This window comes from Fringilla coelebs, assembly GCF_963513975.1.
Source record: "Fringilla coelebs genome assembly, chromosome: Z".
NCBI lineage: Eukaryota > Metazoa > Chordata > Aves > Passeriformes > Fringillidae > Fringilla > Fringilla coelebs.
In genome coordinates this window covers 2,357,537-2,380,458 of record NC_140031.1, presented here as the reverse complement: position 1 = coordinate 2,380,458, position 22,922 = coordinate 2,357,537, and the positions used below count along the sequence as shown (strand labels likewise).

General features: G+C 46.9%; 2 protein-coding genes across 4 annotated transcripts; both read right to left on the bottom strand.

The window, feature by feature from the left end:
• Positions 1-1,154: 1,154 nt before the first annotated feature.
• Positions 1,155-15,242, bottom strand: HDHD2 (haloacid dehalogenase like hydrolase domain containing 2). Of its 3 annotated transcripts, XM_084224940.1 has the most exons (8): positions 15,209-15,242; positions 14,827-14,895; positions 12,866-13,001; positions 9,912-10,120; positions 7,618-7,702; positions 4,220-4,436; positions 3,412-3,475; positions 1,155-2,236 (listed from the first exon to the last, which is right to left on the bottom strand). In XM_084224940.1, the coding sequence occupies exons 3-8, from the start codon at positions 12,964-12,966 to the stop codon at positions 2,133-2,135; spliced, it is 780 nt and encodes a 259-aa protein (XP_084081066.1). In that variant the 5' UTR covers positions 12,967-13,001; positions 14,827-14,895; positions 15,209-15,242; the 3' UTR covers positions 1,155-2,132. The 3 variants fall into 3 exon arrangements, with proteins under 3 accessions (XP_084081066.1, XP_084081065.1, XP_084081067.1); XM_084224939.1 differs by lacking the exon at positions 15,209-15,242 and having other exon boundaries at positions 14,827-14,962; XM_084224941.1 differs by lacking the exon at positions 15,209-15,242 and having other exon boundaries at positions 12,866-12,998; positions 14,827-14,937.
• Positions 15,243-17,052: 1,810 nt separating this feature from the next.
• IER3IP1 (immediate early response 3 interacting protein 1) lies at positions 17,053-21,197 on the bottom strand. The gene is made up of 3 exons (XM_084225132.1): positions 21,024-21,197; positions 19,418-19,519; positions 17,053-18,559 (listed from the first exon to the last, which is right to left on the bottom strand). Exons 1-3 carry the CDS (start codon positions 21,112-21,114, stop codon positions 18,504-18,506), a joined length of 249 nt encoding a protein of 82 aa, XP_084081258.1. The 5' UTR covers positions 21,115-21,197; the 3' UTR covers positions 17,053-18,503.
• Between the last annotated feature and the right edge of the window lie 1,725 nt (positions 21,198-22,922).

Here is a 22,922-nt window from a genome sequence, read left to right as displayed (position 1 = left end):
CCAGGGACACCCAGGGCTGAGGGCCCTCTCACAGCCCTGAACGGCCCCAGCTCCGTCAGCCTTTCCTCCTTGGAGGGATGCTCCAGGCCCTTCCCCAGGTGTGCCAGCCTGCCCTGCCCATGGGTGCTGCAGTGAGCTGTGCAGGGCCGTGCCAAATGTCCCCCACGCTGGACTGTCCTGCTCACACACGAGGCCAGGTGAGCAGCCAGCACTGCCGCGTGTCCTGCACTCTTCCCATCAGAAATTCCAACATTCTTTTCATTTTTTGTCACTTTTTCAGGCTCCAGGCCCTATCACTGCCCTTTTTCATGCTGCTTCCTGCTCAGCAAGACACTTCCCCTCCATGCAGTTCTCCCTCTGTTTTCCTTGGGCTGATGTGTGTCTGCATTCCAAGCATCAGGGTTGTGCATACTTTCCAGCACATTCCAGGACCTCTGAGGCACTGACAGACAGTCCCTTTTAATTTCTGGATCAGTCACACATTATTGGAAGTCTCCAAGGGAAATACCTTCACAGGATTTTGCTGGTACATCTCCCACCTCCTGCACCTGACTGTGACCAGACCTCCCTCACATCCATCCTTCCAAGCAGAAACCAACAGGTTCAGAGCGGCTGGCACAAAACCCAGATGTGCGAATTTATGCAAAACTGAAGCTGGCAGTACAAGGGCCCACAAACACTATCTAAAGATGGCTTCTGTTCCTCAGAGGTCTCTTCTCCCAGGCAGAAAGTGTCATGATGAGAGGAAACAACCTCAAGTTGCACCAGGGGAGGTTCAAGTTGGATATTTGGAATTATTTTTTCCTGGGAAAGATTGTCCAGGCCTGGCACTATGGTGCAGTCCCCATCCCTGGAGGGATTTAAAAGCCATGTGGATGTGGCACTTGGGGGCATAGGTCAGTGGTGCCTTGCTGTGCTGGGGAATGGTTGGACTCAATGATCTTAGATAACTTTTCCAGACTAACTGATTCTGTGATTCTTTGATTTGTTCTTGTGTTTCTACTGCAAAATCTCCTCCATCCACCTATTCTGTTCCTGGCAGAGCCTAAATCTGAACGTAGTAACCACCCACCAAGGGAGGCTGCAGAGAGACACTGTCACATGTGAGGAATTCATTCATCACCACGATTTTGTTTAACAAGAACAAGCATGGCTCATTAACACAAAACTATATTTTCAATAAGGTTAATACTCCAGTAATGCATAATTACAATCTAATAATTTAACACACAGGAGCACTGTAAAACAACTGTAAAGGACTTTGATTATTATAGTTTGCAAATGGACCAGAAAAGCCATTTACCATCATTACAAAGTTGGTTCATAGTGGGGGATGTAGTGCATAGGAAAAGCATTGCACGCTACAGAATTAAATTTCATTTTACAGCTCTGCTAACCAACTGTAAAAACTGGAATCTGTCCCCATGGCTTGTGACGGATTTTTTCCATAACATTAAAAAGAAACAAAAAAATCCCCAACAAAAGTGAAATTTTGTAGCTGTAGCATTAATAGGACCCAGCTGAAGCCTAATTTTAAAAAGTCACAGTCTCCAAGGCATTTAATACCAGAGTTTTGTTTCTGTATCATTCTTTTTAATAACAGGATCTAATTAAAACATCTGTAAAATGCTGACAGTTTTTAATTTTATGTAAAATTTGAAAAACAAGTAACAGGATCTGCTCTAATGAAAGACAGCCACAGTAGTTATTATTAAGCAATTGTGATATTTTCATTTAAGAGTCACTTCTAAATGAGCATAATCTCTACTTTTAAGTCAGAGCAGAGCAGAGCCATCAGTGAAATCACTACAGGCCACTGAGGCTCTAAGGCTCTTTCTGAACTTTATTTACTCGTGTGTTTTCAGTGCATGTTTTCAGTTTAGCTTATTCTGCAGAAGGTGACTCTTTCCAGACAGTGCTTGTCATCAGGTATTCTTTGAAAAGTGAAAATAAGAAAGCACTGCCCTGTGAGTGTGCCTGTGCTGGGCCCACATGGATCCCCTGCCCCTCACAGCCCAGGGTGGTTTCTGATGGATGCCACGCATGCGCTGATGTTCGGACCTTAATTTTTGAAGCAAGAATGAAGGAAATGGTGTGAAACAAACGTTACTTCAAGCTACCTGCTCCCTTTCTCACAACATCTGCTTCAGAATATGTTCCACTGCCTCTGGGAAATTCTCACAGGTTAAGTAGGGAGCTGGGTTGATTTTGTCTTCATCTGCTGGACGGTATTTACCTGTAACAGATTAACACAAAGATCACTTTACCAAACTCCTCCAAGTGCCTTTTGTTCCCCACCCCCCCCATCCCCAGCCCCCCCAAAATCACAGCCTTGTCATAGCAGTACCAACCAGGAAAATGCCCATCTGGGCAAAAAACATCCCACAAGGCTTCCCTAAACAAATGCTGAGCCCTTCTGGAGATTCCTCCAGGGGCAGCTCTGGATCTAAACTAGTGTTAATCACGCTGGTTCACTCTGCTGTGCTGGCAAATGTCCCCGTTATAGATTCTTAAAATAATTTGAAAAATAATAATAATAATCATAGAATCACAGAATGGTTTGGGTTGCAAGAGACCTTAAACGACATCCAGTCCCACCCCCTGTCATGAACAGGGGCACCTTCCACTGTCCCAGGCTGCTCCATGTCCCGTCCAGCCTGGCCTTGGACACTGCCAGGGATCCAGGGACAGCCACAGCTGCTCTGGGCACCCTGGGCCAGGGCCTGCCCACCCTCACAGGGAAGGATTTCTTCCTAAAATCTCTAAACTAAATTTCATGTCTTTCATTTTGAACCCAATACTCCCCATTCTATCACTACAGTTCCTGATAAAGAGTGCCTCTCTGAAGACTCTTCTGAAGAAAAGCAGGATTACTTCCCTTCATTTTCAACATATCACACGGTGTGGCATGAGCAGCTGCCACCTCAAAGAGACCTTTCCGAGTCCATGGGTCCATCAACAACACAAACCATACCTGTCAATCCCTCCAGGTTCCACTTCCATACAAAGCAAAATTACATTTATAATGAGCCATGTAATTGTTGAGGAATGTCACCATCAGAGGTTACATTGCTGTGACTGATTTTGGCAATCCAAGGTGTGACAGTAACAGTTCCCTCTGTTCTGTGATTACTGCTCTGGATTTTTGAGTCAGAGCAACAATTCACATCTACAAGAGCAGCAGTCCCCATCCATGACTTTGGTCAGCCTGCCATCAGCTGGGGGTCCGTGCTGTGCTCTAGCCCTGTTGTCACTATGTTCTGCTTGACAGGCTGCCTTTGCCCCAGCCCAGCAGGGATGTGGAAGGTGGGGGCTGGCCCCAGGGCACAGAGTCCCTTCACTTCTGGGCACAGGGTGAAATCACTGAAGGCACCACCGTCTCCTGAAATGATCGATCCATTAAGCACTTACCTGTCCTTACTAAAATCCCACGCATGCCTGCCTGCTGGGCACCACCAACATCATCCCTGCAGTCCTGGGACACAGCAGGAGAGCAGTGGGTTAGTGGGCACAGACACTTCCATAACCTTCTCTGCTTTGCACATCACAAAAGCGGTGACACACAGTCAGATCTTTCAGCTACCCCACTGGTCACACTGTCACAGGAGTGGTTCTCTATGTGCTCTCTGCCTGATCAAATAGCGACCAAAGAAAGAGAGAAAATCCCATGGATTACACACTAAACCCTGTGAACTTTCATGGAATTGTTTAGGTGGGAAAGCCCCTCTAAGACCATTGAGGCCAACCATTCCCCCAATATTGTTCAGAGCACCACTGACCCATGTGCCACACATCCACACAGCTTTTAAACCCCTCCAGAGATGGGGACTCCACCAATGCCCTGGGCAGCCTGTGCCAGTGCTCGAAGTATTATTTCATGAAGAATTTTTCTCTAATATCCCATCTAAACTTCCCCTGGCACAACTTGGGGCTGTTTCCTCTCCTCCTGTCCATGTTCCCTGGGAGCACAGCCCGACCCCCCCGGCTGTCCCCTCCTGTCAGGAGTTGTGCACACGGTCCCACAAGATCTCCCCTGAGCCTACTTTTCCCCAGGCTGAGCCCCTTTCCCAGCTCCCTCAGCCGCTCCTGGGTCCTTCCCCATCTCCATTTCTCTCTAGAAATGACAGTTCCATGCTCTGGAGCCCCCCTCTGAGGCCCTGCCCACCCCGGAGGGCAGCACTGCAGGCTGGGCAGCGAGGAGGTGTGTGTGCCCACGTACGTCTCCGATCATGACGGCCTCCTCGGGGGCACAGTCAGTGCCCCGCAGAGCCTCCAGGAAGAAGGTCTTCTCCGGCTTCCCCACCACGGTGGCTTTGGTGTCTGTTGCATACTCCAGCCCTGTCACAAAAGGTCCAGGTCCCAGGCAGAGGCCATCCTTCTTCTTGAAATACCTGGCTTTATGGATCGCTATGAGAGGCGCCCCATCCAAAATCAACCTAATGGATGAATGAATAAATGAACTAATTAATTAATTAATTAAGAAGAGAGTACAAAAATTATATTAAAGGTTTATTTATTATTTACAAATGAAGGCCTCAAGCGGCTCTCACACAATCCCAGAATGGTTTGAGTTGGAAGGGACCTTAAAGTTGATCTCATTCCACCCCCTGCCATGGGCAGGGACACCTTCCACTGTCCCAGGCTGCTCCAAGTCCCATCCAACCTGGCCTTGAACATTTCCAGGGATCCAGGGGCAGCCACAGCTGCTCTGGGCACCCTGGGCCAGGGCATCCCTACCCTCACAGGGAACAATTTCTTATAAGTACAGGATGAATCATTTGACCTTTATATTTTAGCATTGAAGGAATTACAGTAAGAAGTTATATTTAAAAAACCTCAAAGCCACTTGAGGCATTCACATCCCTCTGAATTTCCTTGTTAACCCAGGGAGTTTGTGCAGGCTCAGTTCCACAGAACCTGCAACTCATTTCTGTTATGTGCCCTGCAGATTTTCCTTACAGCAGACACTGTATCCCCCTGTCCGGCAGCAAAGGGAAGCTGTGTAGGTGCTAAACTACAGGAATGCCCCTGGTGCACCAAGCACAGTAATATTATTGCAGTCCTCCCCTCCCAAGTTTCAGTGCAACAAGCACTCAACTGCCATCAGGACTGCCAAACATTTTCCCTTTGATTTCACACTTTCTCCAGGTAATGAAGATCATTCCAATCTTTATCACAACAGTGTAAAACACTGGCTGTTACTCTCAGGGCAGAAAGGAGGACTCATTGTCCCCTCAACCCCTGATTTTCAAAACAAAACAAAAGCCTTTAAGAAAACAAAGTCTTGCTTTGCTCCTGTTGGAGGAGGCTGGCTGAGGTGAGCTGGATTCTCCTTGGAGAATGTCTGCAGAGCAGTCTGGAAACTCTAAGCAGGGGATAAATGGTATTTCATTTCACTTAATTATCACAAAACACTCCTATTGAATCAATGCATTAGAAAGCAAGCTGAACAGGAAGAGAGCTGGGTTGGGTTTCTGTGAGCAGCCAGACATGTTCATGATGGGAGGATGCCTCTAGGACACAGAAAAATTTAATTTGACACCATCACCACAAGTACTATGTTCAGCAGTTTGCAGGAGAGATCTCACCTGAGAGAATTCTTTCAAACATGGTATCAAAATCCCACTTATACAGGAAGAGAAATTTAGTCTCAGTCATTTCAAGTGGTGCCTGGAGAACGGCCAGACTCTGTGTATCTCGTTTTGGGACTCGTGTTGGGTTAGATTTACCTAAGTTAATGTTGGGTGTCAATGGAATATTTGCCTACCACGTAATTAGTCAGCCTGGGCTCCTCACAGTAGGTGCAGAGGAAAAGGCACTCCTAGGGCACAGTTCAACTGTCCTATTTTAAGCACTATTAGGTAAAAAAATGCCCTGAAGTGCCTCCCTTATCCCTCCAGAGCCCAGATCACCAGCACAGACACAAGAACCTGCGCTTAGATATCTGCATTTAATCAGATTCACCTCAGAGTTCTGCAATCCCGATGCAATTCCATTTACAGTGCAAATCCCAAGTGACTTAATTATCTGAGCAGTAAAGGAGAAGGAATAGGGCAAGGCTTGACAAGAAGAGAATGTGCCAGTGGCCAGTGTTGCCATCAGGCCTAACAGAAATGACACAAGCAAAAGTTTATCCCCTATAGAGAATGGGGGGAAACACCCAGAATAAATCAGTGAGGTGTTACAGGCCAGACAGAACCCATCCTGGCTTTTTTAAAGGGTCTTGGTCTTCAGCCCGAAGCAAACTATGGATATTTATTCAACAATAAACATTAATATATTTAGGACAGAAATACAAATCAATAAAATGATGTAAGCACTGGGATACTCAATCAGTTAAGCTTATGCAGTTGTGAAATTAAGAGTCCACTCATTACCCAAAGTAAAAGTCCAAAATCAATGCCTTTGGCAAGGCTCACTAGCGAGGCAGATAGGGTCAGTTTGGGTCAATATCTGTTGATGTAACACAGAACTGGCAGCAGATGAGGACAGCACTGGCCTCCCCCTCCAAGAAACCTCCCTAAGATACTGGTGGGCAGTAATTGATACTTCCTCTTCTAATTTTATGGTTATAAAGACAGGTTAAGTTGTTTGGTATGAGGGTTTTCACTGGATTTCAAGGTGCAGAACTGTGGTAGCCACCACTCAGTGTGCAAAGATGGGAAAGGGCTCATCACACACATCACCAGGGCTACACTCAGCTACAGGCTCACATCCAGTGTCTGAAAGCTGAAGGCTTTTCAAGTTAAAATACAGAGTGTGGAGTCAAGAACGTAGGAGTGAGAAGGACACATGGCTCTGCACTCATGGATGGTCACAGAGGGAGTGTATCTGACTTACCCCTCAGCCTAGAGGCAAAAAGAGCATTAAAAATAAAACATTCAAGATCAGCTCCATAGCCCACCTGGCCCAACAGGTTGTGCTGGACACTCCTGAACAGAAGATCCTTCAGTACATACTGCTGGATATCCTGCATTAGGAAGGTAAGGAATAATCTGACCTAAATACTGGAATCCTTCCCTATAGCACACAGGCTCTGGAGGCTGGGCTTTGAACACAAAATCTGCCTCTCCTCTTGGAGAAGAGGAAACAGCCTCAGGCTGTGCCAGGGCAGGTACAGGTTGGACATGAGGAAGAATTTCCCCACGGAAAGGCTGTCAGGTATTGGAAGGAGATGCCCAGGGAGGTGTTGGAGTCCCTATCCCTGGAAGTGTCCAAGGAGGGCCTGGATGTGGCACCCAATGCTCTGGGCTGGTGACACAGTAAGGATTGGTCACAGGTTGGACTCCATGGGATGGGGGTCTTTTTCAACCCAAGTAATTCTGTGAATGCTTCCCCACATCCCCAGTTTTGTGTACTTCCCCTTGATGAATTGCTAACTTTTCCGCACAGTGACAGCTGTGACTGAACTTCTGCAGTTTATTTAGACTGAAAGCTGTAAAAAAGAAGTCTGGACTGCCTGAAGTTCCTGGTGGAGAACCCAAATCCCACAAGATTAGAGGCTCCCTCACAAGCTGCATAATGTGTGATATTCCTACCACCCTTTTCTTCCCAGAAAGAGAAGAGAGCCCAGCACAAGACAGCTCCCCCTCCACCCCCTGCCAGGGGCTGCCTTACCGGAAGGCTCTGTTCATCATCTCGTAGTGGAAGTGCTCAGGAGCCAGTCCCACCACCACAGCATTGGGGTTATCTGTGCCAATCCCTAGGAAAGACAGGATTTAATTCACACTAAACATCCCACAGTCAGCAAAGTGCATTTAATCACTTTAAGGTAAAAACAAGCATTTTCTGACACAGTCATAGCACAGAGACTGCTTTTATGTCTTTTATAGATGAAGAAAGCATCTGTGGAAAAGGTGCTGGTCTATCCACACTGTTCCATCCTCTAGGATCTGGACAGTCTTAACAGCAGCTGTGGGATGATTCTGCTACTGCTCCCACTGGAATGCAGCAGGACACAAAAATCCCTCTTTTAATTGAATGACTGCTAGCCATCTGAGAACCCCTCTCTACATATATTTATGTGCTTTGTAAGACAGTAAAGCATGAATTCAAGTGAATCCCTTCCAGTTTTTCTATTCCCTCTAACCACAGGAAATTCCACTGACTGTTGTTCCATGCATCAGTCCGATTCTGACAATAAAGACAGTACTGCAATACAGCCCAAAAGTTATTACCCTAGATAAATTTTGGCTTTTCTGGGGGGTCTTTTTTCAAAGTGGATTAGTGCCCTTGGGAACAGCTCCACTGCAGTCCCACCCCTGGACAGAACCAGCAGGGGAAGCAGGGTAGCATCAGCAGGAGGGTTTTACTAATGGCATGCTATCAGCTGAGGATTTTGTTCCACCTTCAGACACACCCTCTGCACCTTTAGCAGGATAACCAGAGCTCCTGGCTGGCTCTGCTGGCTGAGGTCTCCTGCTGCATGACCCTCAGGTGGCTCAGCCAGCAAAACTCAGAGGTGCCATGGTGTATTCGTGACAGCATCCAGAAGCATCTGAGCCCTTAAAGCAGGAAAGGATCCTTCATCCGCCTGTGTCCAACTTTAACAGAGAGATTAGCCAAGAACAACTCAATAGCAGCCATTAACCGGAATTTAAAGCACTCTCCACTGTACTTACATGTTCCAAAAGCAGCACTGAGGATATGTGAGCCAAAGCCCTTGTAGCAAAAACGAATCAAACAACCCACTCCAGACCCCAGCAGTACAGATGATGCACCAGCGTGCCCCCATATTACCTCTGTCTGTGCCATCTTTTATAAAATTACCATCAGCTCCTGAAAAACTCACGGAAAGATCCCAAAACCATGGAGATTGAACTGATTTAAATGCTGTCAGTGAAGGAGCTGCTGCCTCTGCTGTTTCTCACCCAGGAAAGCCTTCCTAGGAGCACAAATATTGCTGAATATTGCTGGGGGCACATGTCTCTGGATATGCTGTTAGGTAGAACAGATTACCAAGTTTCACTGCTCTCACAGAGGTTTTTCTCCTGATCATTGACCTCTCTGAAAATTTCTGACCAGACTATGGCACCAAAATTTAACAGAAAACTCCTAGATCCTGGCAAGATTAGAACCTACTTAAATTACAGAGCCAAAATATTTCAGTTTTTAAGGCAAGGGCAAGGCAAGCCATCCATACTTCTGCTGCCTTGACTTTAAATAAGAAATTTCGAATGTACAGTATACAGTTTTCAACTCCAAGTATGTTAAAAACGTGGGTATCTTTGCTACTCTTGAGGTCCAAGTGAGAACACATCATTTTCTGCTGAGGGAGTGAAACGGGGGCATCTGACAGCAAAGCAGATTTTAACCAAGTCTTTAGGGATGACAATTTAGAGGACTCAGGCTGATGAACCTTCTGTCACCAGTGAAGGTGTCCAAGGACATGGGGTGAAACCTAAATGTTCAATATAAGATAAGCAATAATTGCCTGGAGATTTTGCATTTAATAATAATCTATTAAGAGAGAAAGAGCCTGCTGTGTGTGCCTACACACTGGTTTTCCAGCTCTTTATGAGTAAAACCTCTGCTGGAAGTCAGGTATTGCACAAATTGACACATCTTTGCTATAAAAAAAAATCAGCACTGGTAGGTCCAGTAAAGCAACAACGACCTGGTGATAACTATTACGTCATATTTTACTGGAAATTAATGAAAAGCATTGAGTTTTACCTGAATTCCTGACTATCTGAAGGTCTTGGCTGCCATTCCCACTGTTCCTCAAGAAGATACAGCTTCAGGCTGTTTGATGTTTGTTTTAAAAGGAAGAAAGGACCTTTATGACCCTGCAGAATTCCACATTTCAGCCTCCACCATGGCTGGTGGTCTGTAGATGATCGAGAGCACAACGTCTCCTTAGCTGTTCGTTAACTGCTGTTCATTAATTACCTGCTTCCTGAGCACCTCACCTGTGAAATCAGGCAGGGCCTTGTCATCCACCAGGAGCAGGGGCCGCACCTGCTGCTGCTCCAGGAGGTTCCTGGCTGCCGTCAGGGAGGTGAAGATCTCGTGCTCGGCGATGTCGAAGCCCAGCCGCGTCAGCCTCTCCAGCAGGTCCCTCTTGCTCTCCTTGGTGGTGTTGGTCACAAACCGGACGGTCAGAGGGGCACTGCGCAGCCTGGGGGAGACACAGGGGAAAACTGGACACACACCACACTTCCTGTTCCCACACCTCTGCTTCTCTTTGGGGCTACAAGCAGCCCCAAGGGCTGCAGACGTGTCAGAACCCAGGAAATTCCTCTGGCTGCCCTGGAGGACTTGAACCCCTGCCCAGGGGGGCTCAGAGACCTTGGCACAGAGCCCAAGACCCCTGTGCCTTTGATCTTGACCCATGGGAAAATTTACCAACCTTATATGAGGATTTACAAGCCATGAAAGTTTAAACAGAATGATAGTGAATTCATCACAGGGTAAAAAACAGGTTTTTGGGGTTTTTAGAATGGGGGCTCAGGGTCCCAAGATGGAGGAATTTGGGCGTGCTTTGTCCTTTTTCTTTCTTCTTCCTAGCCTCCATCTTCTGGGTCATGTTGGCACTTTTAGACTGGTTTAGAGTAGAAGCTCACTGTCTAACATAGGTGATAGGTATTGGGAAGTTATTGTAAATAGTGTACACGCAATTTTTAGTATAAAAAGATAACACTGCCCCAAGGACGGGCAGTGTGCCTCAACCCGACCTGCCACACAGACCTCGGTGGGTTGGAGAAATAATTTTATAGATAAGACACAATAAACAACCTTGAGAACAAAAACAGAAGAGTTCTGACTCCTTCTTTGACTGCCAGGCTGGGAAAAGAGAGTTTCTAATGCATCTCGGGGTCACTCTGACCAGCAGAGATTCCGAGACAGATGCAAAGAGCACATGGAAGACTGGTGCCACACAAAAACTGGTGTGATGTGGAACAGACAGCAAGAATTACATGTCCCAGACCAAGACAAGTCATCCTCCCCTCATCTACCACAAAAATTCCTGAGGAAAACAGTGATTGCAACTCCCTCTTCACAGCAGCAGCCAGTACATCCATGATAACTAATCTGAAAAGCCTTTTTATTCAAACTACACAATAACTACTACACAACAACTACACAATAAATAAGCCAGTCCTGCTTCTTGATCAAAAAAAGCCAACAAAAGAAGTTTGTTGCTGAATTAATATATTGAACTCCACTGTTGGGTCAATTTCCCAGCAGCTGTGGCTCGTTCAGGAGGCTCCAGGAGCCTGTGTTACCTTGATGGTGGTTTTATGTCAGCTTCTGCAGCCATTTCCCCCTTTCCTGAGGAACACCAGTATCACATAAAACCACATTATTGCCCTGTGCTGACAGTAACTGCTATCAAACAATCAAATAATTTTAAGTGACAGTTTCAACAGCATCCCCTTTAATTATTCCCCCACCATCACTTTCTCTGTTGCTATAGGAACAAACACAGGCATCAGGACTGTATGGAGAACATCAGAATAAAGTTGGAGACTTGCTTTCACCTGCCACTTCCTTCTATCTCTTTTTTTACACTGACCATTCACAGGTACGAGCTGATGAAAGTGTCTCCTGGTTGATAATAAAAATTAGTCTGATTTTTGCCTCTGGACCTCAACTGGGAACTGTGAACATAGTAACCCTAAAATAGGCACCTCCCCATTTGTTCCCTAAGCAAGCTGCATGCCATTCCTTCCAGCTTCTCTTTGAGAAAGACAGGGACATGGACTGGCAGAAAAGAGAGTGGGATACTAATTTTTTTCAAACCTCTGAACCAAAAGACCTGGCTGCTCTCTGCCACCTGCCCCCCACACTAGTGACAGCACATATATATTATATGGAATTTCAGGAACACTGACTCTCATGTCTCCCTGCAGCAGGAAACAGTGCAGTGAGTGACAGGGCAATGAATGAGTACCCAGTGTTTCAGCAGTTTTTACTTCCTTGCAATGTCACATCTTAAGGACATAATTATTTCCACAGCACTACCTGTGGGAAATTCAGCTTCCTCATCCCTCTGTGAACTTTTCCTCTGAACTACAGCCCAGCTATATAAAACCCTTAGCAGCCCATTCAGCTCCAGTAGAGAGTTCAGTTCTGCTCCTATATCCTGATTAATCCTTAGTGCCCCAGAATCCTAAAGTGTCTTCCTTCATTCACCACAATATCACCTATCACTCTGGGATTCTTCCCTGTCCATTGCAAGATGTCTTCTCCAGGAAAACACCACAAATATTCCTAGGATTGTGTGTCCTATTTCACCACTGACCTGGTTGGAATAAATCACTTTGCTGTGCCTCAGTGTCTTTAGGCACCCTTTAACCATAAGAGAAAGAGTTAATTTGACTGTCCTGTTTATTAATGTGTTGAAATTCCTACAAAAGAAAAAAAAATGAGGTCACCTACCTAGCAGAAAGAACTTTAAAAACAGCAATAACCAAGAAAAGCCTTGTCTGAATGAAATGAAAACACTGCAGAGGTTGCCTTGCTCCCTAGACCAAGCTTTTCTGTTATCCCACTTTATCTCAGCACAGATCTAAAAGATTTGACAGACAATCAGAGCCCCGGGGAACAGCTCAGCTGAACTGATTTTGGGGTAACTCACCCAAACTCAACCTTGGCTGTCTCACCTGTAAATCAGTGAAGACACCTTGAATATTGGAGATTTAATGTCTAGAAAAGGCTCAGAAAACACAGGAAGAGCCACTGAGGAAAGCAGCAGGGGCTCAGGTGACATGAGTATCTCTGTCCACCCTTTGCTCAGCTCTCCTGCCCCAAACACAGCGCAGAGGATTCGGCCGCGCGCTCACTCCACTCACCCACCCCTTTGTGCAAACAGCACCGACACAACCTCCCAGAGCAAACCCGAAAGAGAGGGGAAACTTGCCTTTTGAGGGCCTCCTGGGCGCCGGGCACGGCCGAGTCCTCGATGTGGAGGGTGCCATTGAGATCCACCAGCACGGCCTTCAGCGCGCGCCGCGCCGCCATCGCGCCCGGGGACAGGCCCAGGCGCCCCGGGGCTGCTGAGGAGTCAAAAAACCCCACATAATTTATGAGAGGGGGGTGTTTTTGTCAAAAAGACTCTGTAGAAGTCAGGTGCATCAAAAGAAAAGAAAGTTCTCTGAAGGAGTCAGCAAGGGTTCTGGGGAGAGAGAGGGCCGTTAGGCCTGGCACTGCCGGCACAAGGCCTCAGCAAGAATATTTCAGCAAGTCCTGCCAGCACCAACAGTGAAAATACAGACACAGTGCTCTAAAGCTGTATCTCTAAAGCTGCATTTTGGCTGTAAAGCTCAAAATGCTTGGCCAAAGTGGAAATTGTTGATTTTGTTTTTTGCAAGGGCGATGCAGCCCACAGCACAGCCACTCTGATGCTGCTCAGGATTTTTGCAGATTTTTAGCCTGGAAGCTCTCAGGGCTCAGGCATAGCCAGCACCTCAAAGGGTCATTCCACGCTATTGCAAAAGGGGCAGTTTTTCTGGTTCCACGTACTCAGCCCAAAATAAAAGCCAGGATTTGAAGGGTAAAGGCACCAGGGGAGGGGCAGAGAGGTGATAAGTTTGAGTCCCCTGGCTGAAGATCTGTCTCCAGAAACAAACACTTCCCCTCATCTGGGCTGCAAGTGTTGCATTTTACTCCATGAACAAGTCTGAGGAGCTGCTTCTCAGAAAATGTCCAATACAGCTCCAATACAGCATGGCTTTCTGCTGTTCATTAGACAAGAGCCATCTGAAAAGGCCAAGAGAGTTGGGATTATAGAAGAGAAGCTTTGGGGTGATCTGATTTTGGCTCTTCAGTACCTGAGGGACAATTTCCAAGTGATGGCCGGACAGCAGCCAGGGAATGGCTTCCCAGGGCCAGAGGGCAGGGACAGATGGGATATTGGGAATGAGGAATTGCTGGCTGGGAGGGTGGGCAGGCCCTGGCCCAGGGTGCCCAGAGCAGCTGTGGCTGCCCCTGGATCCCTGGCAGTGTCCAAGGCCAGGCTGGACGGGGCTTGGAGCAGCCTGGGACAGTGGAAGGTGTCCCTGCCCATGGCAGGGGGTGGGATGGGATGGGATGGGATGGGATGGGATGGGATGGGATGGGATGGGATGGGATGGGATGGGATGGGATGGGATGGGATGGGATGGGATGGGATGGGATGGGATGGGATGGGATGGGATGGGATGAGCTTTAAGGTCCCTTCTCCCCAGACCACTCTGGGATCTGCCACCCCTACAAGTGACCGCAATTTTGTGTTCAGCTGGTTTGGTTACAGAAAGCATGTAGCATGTCTGTACTTTTTAAAAAGCGTACAAAATAGTCAACACCATGACTGGATCCTGCCCAAACAGATTTCTGTCAGTTTTATCTTTGCAGACAGTTTTATAAATGGTCATGTGGGCCTGGGGTCTCAGCTACATGGCACACACACAAACAACAAGAAACTTTGATACTCCACTATCATTATTCCTGCTGGTTCTCTTCAATAAGAAAATAAATAAAAATGCTTCTCTTACTGTGTATCTGTTGATACGAAACCCACAGTCAAATGTTAAAGACACACAGCAGAAAACATAACTCCTAAAGAAGCTTCATCAATTTCAATGGAAATTTCTACTATCATTATTATTATTACTACTATTACTAGTGTTATTGTTTTTATTTTACTGTTACTTTTTCATTTTTACCCTAGCTTTCCATCGGTTCTGCTGTTCACAGCGCATTTATTTGGGAAATATGGAAGTTATCAGCAGAGCCAGTTTTCGGCACAGCCACATTTTAAGGAAAAAGCTCGTGGACTGCCAAGAAGTCCTAAAAGGCCTCCAGAACACCAGTTTTCCTAATCACATCCCAGCGAAAACTCACCTTGTCAGGACAAATGGACACCCCAGCCCCGGTCTCTGGGACAAGGACACGAGGAACACAAGACACAACCTAAGGGAAAGAGGGATATATTCTATAAAGATATATGTGGTTATATACGTCCCTCGGTGGAAGGATGGTGATGGCAGAGGTGTGCCCTCCCGTCCCCCAAAATCCCCGTCTCGCGGGGATGGTACCGCCCCTTCCCGCCACCTCACAACGGGCATAAGGGCTGGCCCATTCCCTACCGGGGGAGTCCCGATTGCGGCGAGCTCCCCTGTCTCTGACGCGGATGGTTCCGCCCGCCCGTTCGCGGCCGAAGGCTGCGGACGCGCCCACGTGGAGGAGAGGGGGGAGCAGCTAGCGCGGGTCCCCCGGCACTGACCTGTTCCCGCCGCCGCCGCCGCGCTCTGCCCGCCGCCCGCGGGGTCCTGGCGGAGCCGCGCCCGCCCAGCCCCGCGCCGGGCCCGCCCGCCGCCAGCGCGGCAAATTATAAACCAAGTGTAAAGATGATTGTCATAAATAAATACCGACCTCAGCCCGCAGCGGGCCTACCGCCGGTCGGCATCCGGCAGCCGCGACAGGCAGAGCGGGGCAGCCCGCAGGGCCCTGAGGGAGCGGGCGCGCCGTGACATGGGTATGGTTATGAATTATATAAATTACGCCCGTTCTATCCATTATTTCCCTGTTTTTATACCTGTGACAGCCTCTTTATCCTATATATGCAATATGTAATCATACCCTATGTGGATATGATCATAAATCAGGTAAATTATATCCCTTATATCCTATTTGGACATGTTTGTGTCCGTAGCCATATACTATGGATATCCATAAAATAATTATCAATAATATATCAATAATCTGTTTATTATCGGTATATTATGCCCTGTATGGATATGATGCATAATAATGTATTAATATATCGATATTATGATATTTATACATATATGTAAACGTTATATACAAAATTTTATCATACCCATATATGGATATATTATACCCATAATATCTCCACGGTAACTAGTATATATTTATATATAAATACATATACATATATTGGATACTTGGAAGAAATTATTCCCGTTATAGATCTACAATGTAATGTTTTAAATTAAATCCATAATATGTCCATAGTGATATTATAACATATATAATTATATTAATATCCACTTATATCCATATAGGAATATATGAATATACCTATGTTTATAATTCCACATTTGTATGTGTTTATATATTTTTGTGACATGAACTTAAACCTATAAACGCATGAATTTTTATATAGTTTTACAAGCTATTACAAAGGTGTAATGACTTTATTTCACATGTTCCTTTTTTTTGCGGTTTCAGTCGCAGCGCTGTCCCAGAGCTGTTGGAAGCCACGCGAGGGGATTGCAGCAGCATGGTTATTCCCTGGCTGTCCCTGCACTCCCTGCACACCTGATCCTCGGCTGCTGCCCCACTTTGAATCCTGATTTTTCACCTGTCAGGTGAAGCTCATCCCAGTTTTTCCTCCAGTGCGGGATTCCTGCTGCTCCTTTTCCTGCCCGTGCCCAGTCGGCTCTGCCCTCAGTGTGCCTGCAGCCCCTCTGGAAGCACAGCAAAGAGAACATCACTTTTCACCTGTGTTATTTTAAAGCTGCTGCTTGCAATCTGTAGTGCTGGCCTTTATTTCAGTAAGGACGAATTAAGTTTGGATGCAGAAATAGGTTACAGCCTCGCTGTGCCTCAAATCGTTCAGCACTCGCTCCCAGTGCTGCAGCCATGGAAACATCAACCACCACTTTTCTTTCCAAAAAAATGTCATAGGAATACAAAATGTTCCACACACACATTGCCCCCTTTCCACCAAAGACACATCTGTGAAAACAGCTGAGCTTCAAGGCTGTACCCTCATCACCTCTGACTGACACAAAGATCATCATAAAGAAATTACTTCTAACAGATCCACAGGTTTTAAAATCTAAGGATCCTGAAGATCCTGTTCTCAGGACAGCATTGCCACATCTCATTGGGTTTGTTATGTAAACCAAAATAACGCTCCACAGCAGAGATGATATTGCCATGTGCCACAGGGATTAGGAAAAAGTTACACATTTCATATAAGAGCAGTAACTCTGGTATCTGGAACAGGATGGAGCAGAGTTTTGACATATCCCCACTGTACACAGCGAGAGAGAGACAGAGAGAGAGAGAGAGTTGGGAAAGAGAGTGTTTAACTTGGAAATTCAGGATTTATTTACAAAAATCACAAGAAAAAAGGAAACAACATAAACCTATCCTCCTGGATGTACTTTACTCTGCAAAAACCTGTGATTGAAGATCACATTAAATGCATTTACATGTTTTACAGATTCTTCTTCATGTACAACAGCATATGCTTTAGTCATCAAGACACTGGGAGAAAAGATGATTGGCTAAGCTGCTTTAAAATAATGAAACTGCCAGGTTTCCCTTGGCCTCCCCTCTTTAAAATTAAAGTCAAACACTTTAGCAGAAGAACAGACAAAGGATTCTAACTTCTCTATAAAGATACATGATAATCACCTTTTCCAATTCAGACCTAACTCAGCAGTCTTAATTGAGACAAGACCAGTAGGAAAGCAATTAGAAGCATTCTCTTCCACAGAACTGCAAAGTCACACACACAGTTGCACTTTCAAAGCTGTTAATTTAACAAATTATGATGATGATGAAGGGCAGGGGAAGGAGCAGTAACAGAAGAGGCTGCAAATTCGGGGGTTTTCCCAAAGAAATGCATTTGGAAAGTGCAGGGTATTCACCTCCCATGGTATTCCCCTCCCACGTTTCCCAGGAAGCTCAGAATACAAACGGTTCCCCACTTTGACCACAGTGATCACCACGCAGAAGTTTAATACATATTTTAAAAAGTATAATAACAATTCTTGACAGAAAAGTAACAAATAGTAATCACTAATATCCCCAAAGTTAACACAGAGTTACTCAGCTTTAGGTACAGCTTTTTTTTTCCTAATTTTAATTTTTTTTTTTTAATTTTGTACTGCAATTGCATGCATTTTCTACTGACTTTACCATCAGTATGAAATACTGATTTGAAGACAAAAATCCCCAATCAAAGCAGGAAAATTCAGCTTTAAACGTTAACCTGAATCAGGACTTTACCCAGCTGATTTTATCTCCCTCCATATCACAGCTGGACTTCAAACCTTTATAGCAAGTATTCTTTATGACATGCTTTCAGAGCCTAATTCATATTCTCTTAAACAGTTTCGTGGTAGAAATTGAAATGGAAACAAACACATTGTTGTTTTTTCCTCAATTTAAAAACAAATTGGAGAGCGTACTGAAGGAAATTCATCCCTGAGTAACAAAGCATTTAAAAGCTGCACCCCATTGCCAGTCACTGCAACATCCTATGACATTTACTCTAATAATTAATCAACACTATGAACAGGCAGCAACAGAACTGGTCACAGTCCAGTGTGTTTGCAGCGTTGTTGCATTGATCCCGTGATCCTGCTTAATGAAACTGCAAGGGAACATTAGGAAATGGGATAAATAGAAACAGTGTCTTTTATTATTTTAAGTTGAATGTCAGATTGACAGCTAAACCGTGCTGGATCCCAGGGAACTCAGAGCAGTGGTGGTCAGCAACTGGCTTCTTTGGATGTCCAAAGGGTTTCCACGGGGTGTCTTCAGCCAAACAACAGGAGGAGAATGATTGTGATGGAGTTCAGGGCTATTAATGGCACTGCAGAGGGGAAAAAAAAAGAGAAATTAATAGTGAAAATTTTGCTTTCCACATCACAAAATGACAGAGCTTCATGTAACCTTGGGAGAAGGAGCAGAACCAGTCAAAATTTTAGAAATACATTTCATTTTCCTATATAAAGTTGGAACCAGTGGAAGGAGCCAGGCTTAAAGACATTAGTAGAAAGCAACAGCAGAAATATTTTTCCACAGCGTGTTTTAACTTTAACCCAGAGCCTTTAGTTCTGTTTTAACTTCAACACAAATAACTCTTTCTCCAAATGAAAGTAAATGATCTAAAATTCAGCTCATATCCTTGGCTTTACTGTGCTTTAGAATAAATGTTTCGGGTTTTACTCAGTGGTGGGCAAGACAGGTTAAGATTTGTTACTCCCTCTCTACCATCATCTACAAAATGAATTTTTGGTGTCCTTCATAATGAAGAACTATCAGTAACTTACTTACTAATTAAGTATATTTTTCTCCCCGTCTTCTGAGGCACATAAGCCTGGCTTGCCTTTCAGAAACCCCAGACTTACATTTCTCTCACAGATACTTCCCAAAAAGGTGGATATAGACAAAGGGATTGACACAAATTGCACACTTTGGTTGATCACCAAACTTCCTCCCAGCTGCCAAACCCCAAGGGGAGGCAAAAGCTCAGCCGGATAAACACAAGCCAGAGCCAGGGAATGTTTTTGCAGTTTTACCAGAATCAGGGGACTTTGGGTGAGGCCTGCACCCTCTCACAGAGAGACCAGGCCTGGATGAAGTATGGATTAGTGCAGAAACAAGACATTACAGATTGTAATAATAATAATCACAATCATAATAATAATAGTAAATATTGTGCCCTTACCTCTCATAACGGTTCGTATTGATCGAATGAGGTTTGTCAGCTGGGCTTTAATTCCTGGTTCCTCTCCAAATCCTCCAATCCCTTGATCACTTCCCCAGCCAACTGGGTCACATAAAAACAGACACGCACTTTAGGAAAAAAACCCCAAAACCACACAACAAATGCTGCAATTTTAACGAGCAATATATCCTGAATGTAGTTTATACTCACACAGACAGACAGCCCAATTAGCCTTATTTCACAAGCATATTTTAATACAGTAGGCTGAAAGCTGTTAAATTTCAAATCCATGTTTCTGTAAAGAAAACCCTCACCTTTTTAATACACCACTGTTCCCTGCATGCCCAGACTAAAAGGTGAGTTTATCTGGGCTTAAAAACTGAACTATCTGTTCATAGTACTGAAAACAAAAATAGCAAATAATTGCTGGGTGTGAAGCGATGATGCTTCAGCACTGGGAAAGAGGCCGCACGAGAGAAAAACGGCCAGCGCAAATTCCAAAATCAGGGTGATGATATTTGCAACTGCTGTAAAAAAAAAGGTAGAACTTGTGAGGAAAAAAAATTGGGAACTTTTCTGAGCACAGCAGAAGTCCTGAAAGTTTTACGATGCCCAGACACAGCATGATGGGATGGGACCAGGGATGTGTCTAGTGATTTCTAAGACCTGCTGGCTGCAGCCCTTACCATTTTGGGAAGGAGCAGAGCAAGGAGCAGCTCTCAATACACCAAGCTCAACTGCCCAAGCTGTGAGTTTCTTTCTCCAGAGGCCACTTTTGAGTGATTTTTATTCTCCCTTTCTCCTCTCCCTGGCACCAAACTGAGGGTGGTGGGTGACTCCTCTCCCTCACCAGCCTTGCCAGCTGCTCCTTACAACTGGGATGAGCCTGGAGCTATATTCCCAAGTCTCAAGAGGCCGACAAGTGGCTTCACCCATCCCACTAGCCTCCACATCTCCCTTTTTTAATTCCAGCTGCTCGTCAGGAGAACCAAAAAAAAGCCCAAACCCAAACTGAGCAGATCCCTTGAAACAAATCCAGCAGGGGAAAGGGATGCCCTTCTGCACTCCTGCCAACAATCCTGGCTCAACCTGACGTGGAGAAGTCAGGAATCTCCACACCAATCAACTGGGAAACCGTGGATCATTGGCCCGGTTTTTTTCCCCACGGCTTTGCAGATATTTGTCGATGGATTTTCTCTCTTTTGCAAGGCTTTGGCTTCTTTTACAGGGCAAGGATGCCCAGCCCTGGGAATCCCACGGACGGAGAGTGGCCATCTCATCAAGAACCAGGCACGACAAGAAAAAGGAAACCTTTGTACGACACCAAACACTCCGAGGCGCGGCACGAAGGGGCGTGAAACAGTTAAAAATGAGCAGGAAAAAGGGACAATTATTGGAGGGGGGGTGGGGGGGTGCAAAAAAAAAAAAAAAAGAAGAGAGACAAAGGTACGACGAAAGCGGCTGGGAATTCATCCCCAAAGCCCAAACCCACCCCGATTCCCAAACCCCTCCCCCGTGCGCTGCTGCTCCCACCGGCAGGGAGCGGCGGCAGGGGCCGCGGCCACCGCGTCCACCCGCCCCAGGCCGGGCGGCCCTCCCAGCTCACCGTGGCGGAGGAAGCGCTCCTCATGCAGCACGGCCACGGCATTGACGATGAGAAGCGAGGCCTGCAGCAGCGAGTAGAGCGTGAACGCCATGGCCCAGCGGGGCGGAGCGGGACAGAGCGGGGCGGCACCGGGAGCGGGAGCGGCGCCCGAGAGAGACGTGGCGGGACTGGGGGCGGGACCTCGCCTCACAGGCTGGGAGAGGGCAGGGCTTTACTCAAGGGTTGGGGCGGGGCTCTGACGGGGCGTGGCCTCTCCGCGCCGCTGCGCGTTGGGCGCGCAGGGAGGGGGCGTGGCTTTATGGGGCGGGACAAATATGGGCGTGGCGTGATGAGCCCGGCCTAGCGGGGCGTGGTTTGTGGAGGCGTGGCCTCCCGGCAGCGCCGTGTCCGCCCCGCGGGGCGTGGCCTGGAGGGGGCGTGGCCTCCGACTCCCGGCAGCCGCGATCGAGTCTGGGTTCGCCCGCGGATCCCTCGGGACCCCGAATCCCTCGGAGCCCCTCGGGTCCGGCCGAACCCTGTGGACCTCGCAGAGCCCCGTGGATCCCTCGGTGCCCCTGGGATTCCTTGGAGCCTCTTGAGTCCGTTGGATCTATGGATCCCTCTGGTCAATGGATCACTTGGATGCCTGTGGATCCCTCGACTCCGTGGATCTCCCGGAACCCCGTGGGTCCCATGGAGCCCGTTGGGTCCATTGGATCCGTGGATCCCTCGCGCCCATGGATCCTTTGGAGCCCCGTGGAGCCCTCGAGTCCGTGGATCCCTCAGAACCCCGCAGGTCCCTCGGAGCTCCTTGGGTCTGTTGGGACCGTGGATCCCTCGGGATCATGGATGCCTCGGAGCCCTGTGGTTCCATCAGAACCCCTTGGGTCCGTTGGATCCGTGAATGCCTTCAGTCCATGGATCCCTTGGAACCCCGTGGATCCCTTGGGTCCATTGGTCGTTCAGAGACCTTTGGATCCCTTGGGTCCATTGATCTGTCAGAGCCTCTTGGGTTCATTGGGTCCATGGATCCCTCGTGTCCATGGAGCCCGTGGAGCCCTGTGGATTCCTCAGGGCCGTGGATCCCTCGCATCTGCATGGGTTCCTAGGAGCCCCTTGGGTCCCTCGGATCTGTGGATCCCTCGGGTCCATGGATCCCTCGGAGCCCCGTGGTTTTCCCAGGTCCGTGGGTCCTTCGGAGCCCCGTGGATTTCACAGGTCCGTGGATCTCTCGGAGCCCCATGGACCTCACAGCGTAGACTGTGACATGGGAAGCTCCGCTCGCCGTATAGCAAGTGGCCTTTGGATTCGGAGTGGGAATAAGGCTCATCCTCATCCTCCTCCTCCGTCGGTAACGTGGGAACGTGGTGTCTCCCGGCGGTGGGAGCTGGCAGGGAAGACATCCCCCGGCGTGGGGCAGCCCCTGTGGCCATCCGTCATCAGCAACCCAAGACAAGTAGAATTAATAAAAAAAACATAAACACTGCACATGCAAAAATACATGAGTTTATACTTATATTTAGCCTTATGGACAGCGGGGTTTTTCCATGTGTTTTCTCAGTACACTGGTTTTCCTTCTATCCTGACTGAGGTTTCTAGCAGGAAGTCAGCCCAGATCCCAGATGCTGTTTGCCCAGCATGTAATGCTGCAGAATCCAAAGCAAACTCCAAAAGAAAACAATGACCCTTTATAGCGGATTGATCATGGCTTCTCCAGTCAAATTACAAAATTACCACAACTGGAGCTCAGGGATACTGTATCCCTGTTATAACTACTGTAGTTACACACTTATCCCTGTACTGTAGTTACACAGTTATCCCAGAGTAGTCATTGATGCACAAATAGGCATTTTTTCCCCTTTGCCTCTTTCAGTCCCCTTGGCTGAAGGGGGTGATTTGCACAACCTCCCTGATTCTATT